The 14,636-nt window shown below is 48.0% G+C and overlaps 1 protein-coding gene across 1 annotated transcript; it reads left to right on the plus strand.

Moving 5' to 3' along the window:
* Positions 1-2,236: 2,236 nt before the first annotated feature.
* Positions 2,237-5,692, plus strand: LOC143363357 (uncharacterized). The gene has a single exon (XM_076803954.1). It carries the CDS (start codon positions 2,237-2,239, stop codon positions 5,690-5,692), a length of 3,456 nt encoding a protein of 1,151 aa, XP_076660069.1.
* The last annotated feature ends 8,944 nt before the right edge of the window (positions 5,693-14,636 follow it).

Here is a 14,636-nt window from a genome sequence, read left to right on the forward strand (position 1 = left end):
TATCCTATCTTATCCTCTATCCTATCCTATTCTCTATCCTATCCTCTACCCTATCCTATCCTCTATCCTATCGTATCCTCTATCCTATCCAATCCTCAATCATATCCTCTATCCTATCCTATCCTATCCTCCATCCTATCCTCTACCCTATCCAATCCCCTATCCTATCCTCTATCCGATCCTATCCTCTATCCGATCCTATCCTCTATCCGATCCTATCCTCTATCCGATCCTATCCTCTACCCTATCCAATCCCCTATCCTATCCTCTATCCGATCCTATCCTCTATCCGATCCTATCCTCTATCCTATCCTATCCTCTATCCTATCCTATCCTCTACCCTATCCAATCCCCTATCCTATCCTATATCCGATCCTATCCTCTATCCTATCCTATCCTCAATGCTATCCTATCCTCTACCCTATCCTATCCTCTATCCTATCCTATCCTATCCTCTACCCTATCCTATCTTCTATCCTATCATATCCTCTATCCTATCCAATCCCCTATCCTATCCTCTATGCTATCCTATCCTCTATCCTATCCTATCCTCTACCCTATCCTATCCTCTACCCTATCCTATCCTCTATCCTATAATATCATCTATCCTATACTATTCTCTATCCTATCCTATCCTCTATCCTATACTATCCTCTATCGTATCCTATCCTCTATCCGATCCTATCCTCTATCCTATCCTATCCTCTATCCTATCCTATTCTGTATCCTATCCTCTACCCTATCCTATCCTCTATCCTATCCTATCCTATCCTATCCTCTACCCTATCCTATCCTCTATCCTATCCTATCCTCTATCCTATCCAATCCCCTATCCTATCCTCTATCCGATCCTATCCTCTATCCTATCCTAGTCTCTATCCTATCCTCTACCCTATCCTATCCTTTATCCTATCCTATCCCCTATACTACCCAATCACCTATCCTATCCTCTATCCGATCCTATCCTCTATCCTATCCTATCCTCTATCCTATCCTATCCTCTATCCGATCCTATCCTCTATCCTATCCTATCCTCTATGCTATCCAATCCTCCATCCTATAATATCATCTATCCTATACTATTCTCTATCCTATCCCATCCTCTATCCTATACTATCCTCTATCGTATATTATCCTCTATCCGATCCTATCCTCTATGCTATCCTATCCTCTATCCGATCCTATCCTCTCCCCTATCCTATCCTCTATCCTATCCTATTCTGTATCCTATACTCTACCCTATCCTATCCTCTATCCTATCCTATCCTCTATCCTATCTGATCCTGTATCCTATCCTATTCTCTATCCTATCCTCTACCCTATCCTATCCTCTATCCTATCGTATCCTCTATCCTATCCAATCCACTATCCTATCAACTATCCGATCCTGTCCTCTATTCTATCCTATCCTCTATCCTATCCTATCCGCTATCCTATCCTATCCTCTATCCTATCCAATCTTCTATCCTATCCTCTATCCTATCCTCTATCCTACCCTCTATCCTAACCTATCTGTTTGAGATTGGCGCGCGGACGCCATAACGCCTCACCGTGCTCAACCGCGCGACTGCCAATCACAGAATGTCCCGCAACACGCGCGAGAACACCGACAAACAGCGTCTGTTATCGAGGCTCGCGCGGGCAAAACCCTCAAGCGTGATTCGCGGAAAACAGGCTCGATTCTTCTGGAATGTTCTCGACGAAAAACCGGAAACATCTGCGCGTGACGAACTTCCCGAAGGATCGAGGTAATAAAACCGAGAGAGAACCGTTACTCGCTCTCTTTCTGAAATCCGAGTCAGCTGTGCGATTACGTAATAAGAAACAGAATTCAAAATCAGTGCTTATCAGTCGTTTATTATATAATTTCAATCTTTGTGACAAACTGAAACCTTACAGTGTGAAAATACAGATAATTTATTGCAGATCCGCCTTCCATTCAATTCATTCATACAGTCCGCTTTCTCCACTTTCACTCAGCATACTTTCATACCATTCCAAATACACACTCATACACAATCCGTTAAATTTCCTCGCGAGTTTAGTTGCATTCCTTTTAGTTTCCCGCGAATCTTTCCAAGCAGGGAAAGATACGAAACATTTCTGGTCCTTCGAGCCGGATCCTTTCCACGTGTCTGGCCGATACCTCTCCAGGATTTGCAATATCAAATCGAGTCAAGGGTGAGTCCAGTGCATCCGTGAGTGAATTCCATCAAGCGAATCAGCCGCGACTAAAATGGAGCTCTCAGCAAACGACCTCCTCCACAAGCAGAAAACCATCGGAGGGAAGATTGCTCGCCTCATGGACAACTTTAAGAAATCCGTCGCGCAAACAAAGATCACCATCAGCGACGTTGAGACCAGGCTGGAACTGCTCGAGGATTACTGGGTAAAGTTTCAGCAAAATCATGACGTGCTAATGTACGGACACAAAGCTGCAACCAAGGACAGCGAATATGAAAAGTCAGGCATGGCCGAATCGGTAGAAGAAACCTACCTCATACAAAAAAGCCGGCTGTTCGAGCTCGCGAATCAACTCAGAAAGAGCAGCGAAAAGGCGACCGAGCCAAATCCAGACGAGGGAGATTCGAAGTCCGGGTCATCTTCTCTCCCACGATTGCCGTTGCCGCAATTCAACGGAGAATACGTCGAATGGCCGTCGTTCAAAGACCGATTCGTCTCGATGATCGAACAGAAAAAGGGAATGAGCGACGTCGACAAGCTCCATTACCTGAAGGGCGCTCTTCGGGATCAAGCAGCCGATCTCGTCAAGGACCTTCCGACCACGAACGGAAATTACAGAAAGGCGTGGGATATCCTTCTGGAGCATTTCGAAAACAAGCGCATTCTCGTCCGATCCTGCCTTGACAAGTTGGCGGCGCTGCCACGGATGAGAGAAAGCACGGTGCGAGAAATGACCCAGATCCAGAAAGGAGTATCCACCGTCATCAACACCCTGGACGGACTAGGCAGACCTGTGGATCAAACCGCAGATTGGTTCGTTCACTCGATTGTGAATTTGTTCGACCCCACGACCAGAGAAAAATGGGAGGAGAGCGTTACAGTCAGCAGCGAGCCTCCTTCCTGTGCAACCCTGAAGGACTTCATGATAAAGCGGCTCCAGATGATGCAGGCATCTCCGAGCTCAGCGTCCTCAGGTTCCAGCCATTCCAGACCGAGCAAATTCCAATCAAGCCAAGGTGTCAGCAAAGCGAAACCAGCAGCAAGCGTGGCCCGCGTCAACCATGCAAGGAAAGGGCAACAAATTGTATGCGTGATCTGTTCAAAGGATCATTATCTCATGCATTGCTCATCATACAAAGAAAGTTCTGCGGAGGAGCGGAAATCTACTGTCGAGAAACATCAGCTGTGCAGAAACTGTCTCGGCAAGCACACCACGGAGAGCTGTCCATCGAAGAAAGGTTGCTACACCTGCGGCGAACGTCACCACACGACACTCCATGATGCATGCAAGGGCGTCTCCACTGCAGGAAGGGCTATCCACCATGCGCAGAGCTGCTGCAACAAAGACGGTGAGGTGATGTTAGCTACAGCATTGGTCAATGTTACAGATCGCTTCGGCCGTCGGCAAGTAGCGAGAGCGCTCATCGATTCAGGCTCCGAGATCACAATGATAAACGAAGGGCTAGCACAAAGGCTACAATTACCTCGGGCAGAAGCAAAGGTGGACCTGTACGGAGTCGGAGGGCAGCAGCTTGCAAGGAGCCGGGGCAGAGTCACGCTGAACGTTTCCGCCTGCCAGACAGAGGACACCATCACAGTTTCAGCGGTGATCCTTGCCAAGCTTTCAACGTACTCTCATACCAGGACCACGGCACAACCAGAGTGGGCGCACCTGAGAGGATTGCAGCTTGCCGACCCAGTACCAGGGAGCAGAGCACCCATTGAAGTCCTGCTCGGGGCAGACGTCTACCCTGCAATAATAAAAGAGGGATTGCGAAGAGGAGCTCCGAATCAGCCGGTGGCTCAGCTTACCATGTTCGGATGGATCGTCACCGGGATGACAGGCTCGGCGTCCAGTCCGGTTCAGGCCCAGGTGCATCAGGCAAGCATCGGGGACAGTCTGAGCTCACTCGTGCGGCGGTTTTGGGAACAGGAGGACGTCCAAGACACGGCTTCGGCGTGGACAGCTGAGGAAGAAGAGTGTGAACAGCATTTCAAAACCTCTCACTCACGCACTCCAGAGGGTCGCTATCAGGTGAGACTGCCCTTTAAAACTAACGTAAAAGTCACTTCAGGCTCCCGGACAGCTGCGTGGCACTCACTCAGGAGAATGGAGCTGCAGTTCCGAAAGGACAAAGAGTTCAAGGAGCAATACGACGACTTTCTAAAGCAGTACAGCGAGCTTGGTCATATGTCACTGACCGAAGAGACAGGGAAAGGACAACAATGCCACTACCTGCCACACCACGGAGTCTTGAGGCCCAGCAGCTCCACCACGAAGTTGAGAGTCGTCTTCAACGGGTCCTGGTCCGAGCCTTCGCAATGTTCTTTGAACGATGCCCTCCATGCGGGTCCAAATTTGTTGCCACCACTCGCTGACGTCATTCTGAGGTGGCGCAAACACCAGTACGTGGTGACAGCCGACGTCACCAAGATGTACCGGCAGATATTAGTCCATCCAGAGGATCGAGACGTACAACGAATCCTCTGGAGACGGGCGGAGAGCGAAAGGGTTCGTGAATACCGGCTAAACACTGTCACGTATGGTCTTTCATGTGCCCCATATCTAGCTGTGCGAACACTGCGCCAATTGGCTGAGGATGAGGGCTCGCACTACCCCAACGGAGCAATAGCCATCAAGAGGGACACATACGTAGATGACATCCTCACTGGAGCCGACACCGTGGAAGAGCTGATGGAAACCGCCAATCAACTTCAGCAGCTGTGCATGGCGGGCGGCTTCCCGCTCCAAAAGTGGGCGTCCAACGTGGTCGATTTGCCCCAGGACTCATCACGACGCTTTCAAGTGTTCGCAGGTCACTCCGAGAGCACAACCACTCAGTCCTCGCCGCACCACAACCAACTAGAGGAGCAGAAAACCTGGTCGGACTGCATTCATACTGCGTTAGGTCTTCACTGGTCACCACGAGAGGACAACTTTCGATACTCCCTCGCTGAGGTCACCGCTCAATCGCCAACCAAGCGCAGCATTGTTTCGAAAACCGCGCAGTTGTTCGACCCACTGGGATGGCTAGTACCAGTCATCGTACGGGCGAAAATAGCCATTCAATCGACTTGGCTGCTGGGTCTGGACTGGGACGACCCACTTCCTGCATCCATGGCTGAAGACTGGGCACTTTTCTGCGCCGAACTGAAGCTGCTCGAAAGAGTGAGGGTACCTCGGCCCTTGTCTCACTGTCCACATCCCACTCTGAGGGAATTACATGGCTTCGCAGACGCCTCCGAGCGAGCATACGCAGCAGTCATCTACCTGAGGACGAAGAGCGAGGACGGACACTGGGAAGTCGCACTTGTCACTGCTAAGAGCAAGGTCGCACCACTAAAGCAGGTCTCGCAGCATACACAAGCACACCGATACACTTGTGGTCAGACTCGACAGTCGCTCTGGGGTGGTTACGAGCACATCCAAGCAGGTGGAAAACCTATGTCGCGAACAGAGTGGCAGACATTCAGCGTCGAGTTCCCGAGGCACAATGGCATCATGTAGCCGGGGTTGAAAATCCAGCTGACCCCGCCTCTCGAGGACTCACACCGTCGCAGTTGTTGCAGCTGACATTGTGGTGGAACGGCCCGAACTTCCTGCGAAACAGCGAGCAGCTCACGGAGGCCCAAACAGAAATTCCTGACCACCTGCCAGAAGAAAGGAAAAAACTAGTAGCGGTAACACTCAAAGCCAAAGGGGGAATCGAGGACAACGACACCTTGATGCGGTTCTCGTCCTATACCAGGCTGCTAAGGGTCACCGCTTGGTGTCGACGATGGCTTCTCAAACGACGCAAGCTCTCTTCAGTCTCGAACAGCAATATCGCCGCCACCCATGGTGACTCCTCAGTCCTTTCGGTGGAGGAAATCAACGAGGCCGAGAAGTGCTGGATCCGACAAGTGCAGCAGACCCACTTTAAGGAAGAAAGGAGGCTATTAAAATCAGGCGCATGCGTTCCCTCAAGGAGCGTGCTCTCACCTCTAGCAGCGGAGATCGACAGCGCCAACATTCTCAGAGTTGGGGGTCGGCTGAGCAAAGCGCGTCTCAATCCAGACGAAGCCCATCCAATCATCCTGCCTCCTGAATCCACCTTTACCCAACTTTACATTGTTCACAGCCATCTCAAGACACTGCATGGCGGAGTGCAAGCAACGCTGGGAGCCATACGCCAGAGGTTCTGGATACCGAGGGGACGATCAAGAGTCAAAGCAGCAATCCTCAAATGCGTAACGTGTCTGAGATGGCGGGCGGAAACAGGCAGGCAGATGATGGGCCAACTGCCAGAGCACCGCGTTACTCCAGCTCGCCCATTCCATTCCACCGGAGTGGACTATGCGGGCCCGATATGGCTGCGGACTTCTCCAGGGCGTGGTCACAGAGCAACCAAGGCCTTCTTCGCAGTCTTCATCTGCATGGTGACCAAGGCCGTCCATCTCGAGGCGGTCTCCAGTTACACGTCAGAGGCTTTCCTGGCTGCTTTCCGGCGCTTCATATCCCGCCGAGGTCTCTGTGCGCACCTGTACAGCGACTGTGGGACGAACTTCCTGGGGGCAGACCGGGAGCTGCGTCGCCTATTCACCGCCAGCAGCCCTGAAAACAGATGCTTGAGGGAAAACCTGAGCAACCTACGTACTCAGTGGCATTTCAACCCACCAGCAGCGCCCCACTTCGGTGGACTCTGGGAGGCAGCCGTCAAGTCCACCAAGCACCATCTGAGAAGGACGATAGGAGAAACACGACTCACATTCGAGGAGATGTCCACACTCCTCACACAAGTCGAAGCTTGCCTGAATTCAAGGCCGCTGGCTGCTCTCTCCGATGACCCGTCTGATTTAACAGCATTGACTCCAGGGCATTTTCTTGTAGGCTCCCCGTTGAACGCGTTGCCGGAACCGTCGCTGCTGGACCAGAACGTCAACCGGCTTACTCGATGGCAGCTGATCAACAAAATGAGGGATCAATTCTGGGTGCGATGGCGAAAGGAGTACCTGCACGGACTCACCACACGGTCGAAATGGCGCCGACCACAGGAAAACCTCACGCCGGGCAGCCTGTGCATTCTCAGCGACGAATCAACGCCACCCGCACGCTGGCCGCTCGCGCGAGTGAAGGAAGTGCATCCTGGAGGCGACGGGAAAACTCGGGTAGTCACCGTGGTCACCTCGGCGTCCGAATTCGTAAGACCGATCCACAAACTGATCGTTTTACCGTTGAACGAGAACGATCGATGACCGCGTCGATTCACGTGTTGCACCGTAATTCATTCACTCGCGAAGATCGACTACAACTGCGTAGTACGCGTAAAATCGTTGAGCGCACGCGCGAGTCATTCACGATGCCAGCCGACGTGGTCCCCCACTCCAACCACCTCGCAGTAAATTCAAGCATTCACATTGTTCATGACGACGGTAGTAACCTCAAAATTGCTTGCAGAGTTGTAAACTATAGCCCGAAATTACTGCGTGAAAATCACTGTCAATCACTAGCACTTTGTTCACTAGATATCACGACCGTTTGCATGCTCGGACATTCGACAAGTCGAGGCGGGCGGCATGTTTGAGATTGGCGCGCGGACGCCATAACGCCTCACCGTGCTCAACCGCGCGACTGCCAATCACAGAATGTCCCGCAACACGCGCGAGAACACCGACAAACAGCGTCTGTTATCGAGGCTCGCGCGGGCAAAACCCTCAAGCGTGATTCGCGGAAAACAGGCTCGATTCTTCTGGAATGTTCTCGACGAAAAACCGGAAACATCTGCGCGTGACGAACTTCCCGAAGGATCGAGGTAATAAAACCGAGAGAGAACCGTTACTCGCTCTCTTTCTGAAATCAGAGTCAGCTGTGCGATTACGTAATAAGAAACAGAATTCAAAATCAGTGCTTGTCAGTCGTTTATTATATAATTTCAATCTTTGTGACAAACTGAAACCTTACAGTGTGAAAATACAGATAATTTATTGCAGATCCGCCTTCCATTCAATTCATTCATACAGTCCGCTTTCTCCACTTTCACTCAGCATACTTTCATACCATTCCAAATACACACTCATACACAATCCGTTAAATTTCCTCGCGAGTTTAGTTGCATTCCTTTTAGTTTCCCGCGAATCTTTCCAAGCAGGGAAAGATACGAAACACTATCCTGTGTCCTATCCTATCCTCTATCCTATCCAATCCCCTATCCTATCCTCTATCCGATCCTATCCTCTATCCGATCCTATCCTCTATCCTATCCTATCCTCTATCCTATCCTATTCTCTAACCTATCATCTACCCTATCCTATCCTCTATCCTATCCAATCACCTATCCCATCCTCTATACGATCCTATCCTCTATCCTATCCTATCCTCTATCCTATAATATCATCTATGCTATACTATTCTCTATCCTAACCTATCCTATCCTCTATCCTATCCAATCCCCTATCCTATCCACTATCCTATCCTATCCTCAACCCTATCCTATCCTCTATCCTATCCTATTCTATCCTCTATCCTATCCTATCCTCTATCCTATAATATCCTCTATCCTATCCTATCCTATCCTCTATCCTATCCTATCCTCTATCGTCTCCTCTATCCTATCCTATCCTGTATCCTATCCTATCCTCTAACCTATCCAATCGCCTATCCTGTACTCTGTCCAATCCTATCCTCTATCCTATCCTATCCTCTATCCTGTCCTATTCTCTATCCTATCATCTACCCTATCCTATCCTATCCTCTATCCTATCCTATCCTATCCTCTATCCTATCCTATCCTCTATCCTATCTTATCCTCTATCCTATCCTATCCTCTATCCTATCCTATCCTCTATCCTATCCTATCCTCTATCCTATCCTATCCTCAATCCTATCCTATCCTCTATCCTATCCTATCCTATCCTCTATCCTATCCTATCCTCTATCCTATCCTATCCTCTATCGTATCCTATCCTCTATCCTATCCTATCCTGTATACTATCCAATCCCCTATCCTATCCTCTATCCGATCCTATCCTCTATCCTATCCTATCCTCTTTCCTGTCCTATTCTCTATCCTATCATCTACCCTATCCTATCCTCTATCCTATCCAATCACCTATCCTATCCTCTATACGATCCTATCCTCTATACTATAATATCATCTATCCTATACTATTCTCTGTCCTATCCTATCCTCTATCCTATCCTATCCTCTATCCTATCCTATCCTCTATCCTATCCTATCCTCTATCCTATCCTATCCTGTATACTATCCAATCCCCTATCCTATCCTCTATCCGATCCTATCCTCTATCCTATCCTATCCTCTTTCCTATCCTATTCTCTATCCTAACATCTACCCTATCCTATCCTCTATCCTATCCAATCCCCTATCCTATCCTCTATCCGATCCTATCCTTTATCCTATCCTATCCTCTATCCTATAATATCATCTATCCTATACTATTCTCTATCCTATCTTATCCTGTATCCTATACTATCCTCTATCCTATCCAATCCTGTACCCTATCCTCTATCCTATCCTATCCTCAATCCTATCCTATCCTCTACCCTACACTATCCTCTATCCTATCCTATCCTACACTCTTGTAACCGTATCGATTACATGTCGATATGTATCGATCGGGCGACGTGTCGCATGAGCAACGCGGACCCCCACCACGACGTCCCTGGTCGTCCCGTCATCCTTCTCTTAAGGGAGACTCGCAGGATCCCCCACTAATTAGCATGCGCGCGCATCGATCCCCACGCAATACGGATCGAATGAGGTCGATGCGCGACAGAATTAGGACACTCTACGTCTGGGCGCGAGCTTGTGCGGGTTCGAGAATTTCGGGCTGTTCGGTACGCGGCGAGCGAGTCAAACCGACTCAGGGGCGATACAGTCAAACCGACTGCGTTCCTTCGTCTCGCGATATCCTCAAACTGAGGAAGTGTCGTACAAACCGTACGACACGGGTCCATAAAGTCCTACGAGCGGCAATCATCGGTCGTAGCGATCAATTAAGAAATAACTCCAACGAGACGAGGGAAACTGCGTCGGTCTCGAGCCGTATTCTCCACGAAAAGAAGCTAATTCTCACGTTCGTTCGGGAAATTCGCGATACGGTAATCAGAGTAGTACGGTTAACGTCTTTCCACCGATACCGGATAGTCTCCGAACCCACTGACTAGTGACGACGGAGACGATCCTCAGGGTCGGGTGTCTGACCGACGCCTTGTACGTGTCGTCATTCGGGCACTTCCTGCGTCAGCAACGAGTGCTCGTGTGCTACGACGGCTCACGTTCGTTCGGGAGATTCGCGATACGGTCATCAGAGTAAGTACGGTTAACGTCTTTCCACCGATACCGGATAGTCTCCGAACCCACTGACTAGTGACGACGGAGACGATCCTCAGGGTCGGGTGTCTGACCGACGCCTTGTACGTGTCGTCATTCGGGCACTTCCTGCGTCAGAAACGAGTGCTCGTATGCTACGACGGCTCACGTTCGTTCGGGAGATTCGCGATACGGTCATCAGAGTAAGTACGGTTAACGTCTTTCCACCGATACCGGATAGTCTCCGAACCCACTGACTAGTGACGACGGAGACGATCCTCAGGGTCGGGTGTCTGACCGACGCCTTGTACGTGTCGTCATTCGGGCACTTCCTGCGTCAGCAACGAGTGCTCGTGTGCTACGACGGCTCACGTTCGTTCGGGAGATTCGCGATGCGGTCATCAGAGTAAGTACGGTTAACGTCTTTCCACCGATACCGGATAGTCTCCGAACCCACTGACTAGTGACGACGGAGACGATCCTCAGGGTCGGGTGTCTGACCGACGCCTTGTACGTGTCGTCATTCGGGCACTTCCTGCGTCAGCAACGAGTGCTCGTATGCTACGACGGCTCACGTTCGTTCGGGAAATTCGCGATGCGGTAACAAGATCCAAGTATCAGAAAGGGACCCAGACGTGGAGCCAGGATAGGGCTCGAGAAACTGCCTATGCGAGGGCACGCTCCCACGTAGTCGCGATCGACTAGGCGCGAAAGGCGAACAGTATTAATCCCGCAACCATCGTACTGAGGTTACTGTAATTATAGAGATTTCAATTATTGTATATATCAAGTACCACAGAATATATCTTACTTCTACCTCCAATATCAATAACCAATAACCAACAATAGTTTGAGCCTCTCCGTCTTCCAGTGCCTGGAGGCACGAACCTTATCTTACTAGGGTTGTAACCGTCCCTATATATCTATCAGAATCTCAACGTTGATACGTTTTCTCTCACGTGCCTTCATAGTGTGGAGGCGACAGCGTGCGCGTGGTAAGACACGGCAGGAACGTAAAGAAGGAGGTAAAAACGGTTACACTCGACCCTATCCTATCCTCTATCCTATCCTATCCTCTATCCTATCCAATTCCCTATCCTATCCTCTATCCAATCCTATCCTCTATCCTATCCTATCCTCTATAATATCGTATCCTCTATCCTATCCTATCATCTGTCCTATCCTATCCTCTATCCTATAATATCCTCTATCCTATCCAATCCTCTATCCTATCCTCTATCCTATACTATCATCGAACCTATCCTCTTCTCTATCCAATCCTCTATCGTCAGTTCTATCCTATTCCATCCACTATCCTATCCTATCCTCAATCCTCTCCTATCCTCTATCCTATCCTATCCTCTACCCTATCCTATCCTCTATCCTATCCTATCCTCTATCCTATCCTATCGTCTACCCTATCCTATCCTATTCTCTTTTCCTATCCTATCCTCTATCCTATACTATCCTCTATCGTCTCCTATCGTCTCTCCTATCCAATCCCCTATATAATCCTCCATGCTATACTATCCTCTATAATATCGTATCCTCTATCCTATTCTCTATCCTATACTATCATCGAACCTATCCTATTCTCTATCCAATCCTCTATCGTCAGTTCTATCCTATTCCATCCACTATCCTATCCTATCCTCAATCCTCTCCTATCCTCCATCCTATACTATCATCTGTCGTATCCTATTCTCTATCCTATCCTCTATCGTCTGCTCTATCCTATCCTATCCACTATCCTATCCTATCCTCAATCCTATCCTATCCTCTATCCTATACTATCATCTATCCTATCCTATCCTATCCTCTATCCTATCCAATCCCCTATCCAATCCTCTATCCTATCCTATCCTCTATAATATCATGTCCTCTATCCTATCCTCTATCCTACACTATCATCTAACCTATCCTATTCTCTATCCTATCCTCTATTGTCTGTTCTATCCTATCCTATCCACTATCCTATCCTATCCTCAATCCTCTCCTATCCTCTATTCTATCCTATCCTGTATCCTATCCTATCCTCTATCCTGTAATATCCTCTATCCTATCCTCTATCCAATCCAATCCTCTATCCTATCCTATCCTCTATCCTATCCTATTCTCTATCCTATCCTCTACCCTATACTATCATCTATCCTATCCTATTCTCTATCCTATCCTCTATCGTCTGCTCTATCCTATCCTATCCACTATACTATCCTATCCTCTACCCTATCCTATCCTCTATCCTATCCTATCCTCTATCCTATCCTATCCTCTATCCTATCCAATCCCCTATCCTATCCGCTATCCTATCCAATCCCCTATCCTATCCGCTATCCTATCCAATCCCCTATCCTATCCACTATCCGATCCTATCCTCTATCCTATCCTATCCTCTATAATATCGTATCCTCTATCCTATCCTATCCTCTATCCTATACTATTCTCTATCCTATCCTATCCTCTATCCTATACTATCCTCTATCGTCTCGTATCTTCTATCATATCCAATCCCCTATCCTATCCTCTACCCTATACTATCCTCTATCCTATCGTATCCTCTATCCTATCGAATCCTCTATCCTATCCTCTATCCCATCCTCTATCCTATCCTAGAACTCAACCCTTTCCTATCCTCAATCCTATCCTATACTCCATCCTACCCTATCCGCTATCCTATCCTATCCTGTCCTCTACCCTATCCTATCCTCTATCCTATCCTATCCTCTATCCTATCCGATCCTCTATCCTATCCTATCCTCTATCCTATCCAATCCTCTATCCTATAATATCTTCTATCCTATCCTATCCTCTACCCTATCCAATCGCCTATCCTATCCTCTATCCGATCCTATCCTCTATCCTATTCTATCCTCTATCCTATCCTATCCTCCATCCTATCCTATCCTCTATACTATCCAATCCCCTATCCTATCCTCTATCCGATCCTATCCTCTATCCTATCCTATCCTCTATCCTGTCCTATTCTCTATCCTATCCTCTATCCGATCCTATCCTCTATCCTATCCTATCCTCTATCCTATCCTATCCTCTATCCTATAATATCATCTATCCTATACTATTCTCTATACAATCCTATCCTCTATCCTATACTATCCTCTATCGTATCCTACCCTCTATCCGATCCTATCCTCTATGCTATCCTATCCTCTATCCTCTACCCTATCCTATCCTCTATCCTATCCTATCCTCTTTCCTATCCTATTCTCTATCCTAACATCTACCCTATCCTATCCTCTATCCTATCCAATCCCCTATCCTAACCTCTATCCTATCCTATCCTCTATCCTATCCTATCCTCTATCCGATCCTATCCTCTATCCTATCCTATCCTCTATCCTATCCCATTCTCTATCCTATCCTCTACCCTATCCTATCCTCTATCCTATCCAATCACCTATCCTATCCTCTATACGATCCTATCCTATATCCTATAATATCATCTATCCCATACTATTCTCTATCCTATCCTATCCTCTATCCTATACTATCCTCTATCCGATCCTCTCCTCTATCCGATCCTATCCTCTATCCTATCCTATCCTCTACCCTATCCTATCCTCTATCCTATCCTATCCTACCCTCTACCCTATCCTATCCTCTATCCTATCCTATCCTCTATAATATCGTATCCTCTATCCTATCCTATCCTCAATCCTATCCTATCCTCTACCCTATCCTATCCTCTATAATATCGTATTCTCTATCCTATCCTCTATCCTATCCTATTCTGTATCCTATACTCTACCCTATCCTATCCTCTATCCGATCCTATCCTCTATCCTATCCTATCCTCTATCCTATCCTATCCTACATCCTATCCTATCTTCTATACTATCCAATCCCCTATCCTAACCTCTATCCGATCCTATCCACTATCCTATCCTATCCTCAATCCTCTCCTATCCTCTATCCTATTCTATCTTCTATCCTATCTCATCCTCTATCCTATCCAATCCCCTATCCTATCCTCTATCCTATCCTATCATCTATCATATCCTATCCTCTATCGTATAATATCCTCTATCCTATCCTATCCTGTATCCTATCCTATCCTCTATCCTAAAATATCCTCTATCCTATCCAATCCTCTATCCTATCCTATTCTCTATCCTATCCTCT

The sequence above is a fragment of the Halictus rubicundus genome, unplaced genomic scaffold (assembly GCF_050948215.1).
Source record: "Halictus rubicundus isolate RS-2024b unplaced genomic scaffold, iyHalRubi1_principal scaffold0039, whole genome shotgun sequence".
Classification (NCBI taxonomy): Eukaryota; Metazoa; Arthropoda; class Insecta; order Hymenoptera; family Halictidae; genus Halictus; species Halictus rubicundus.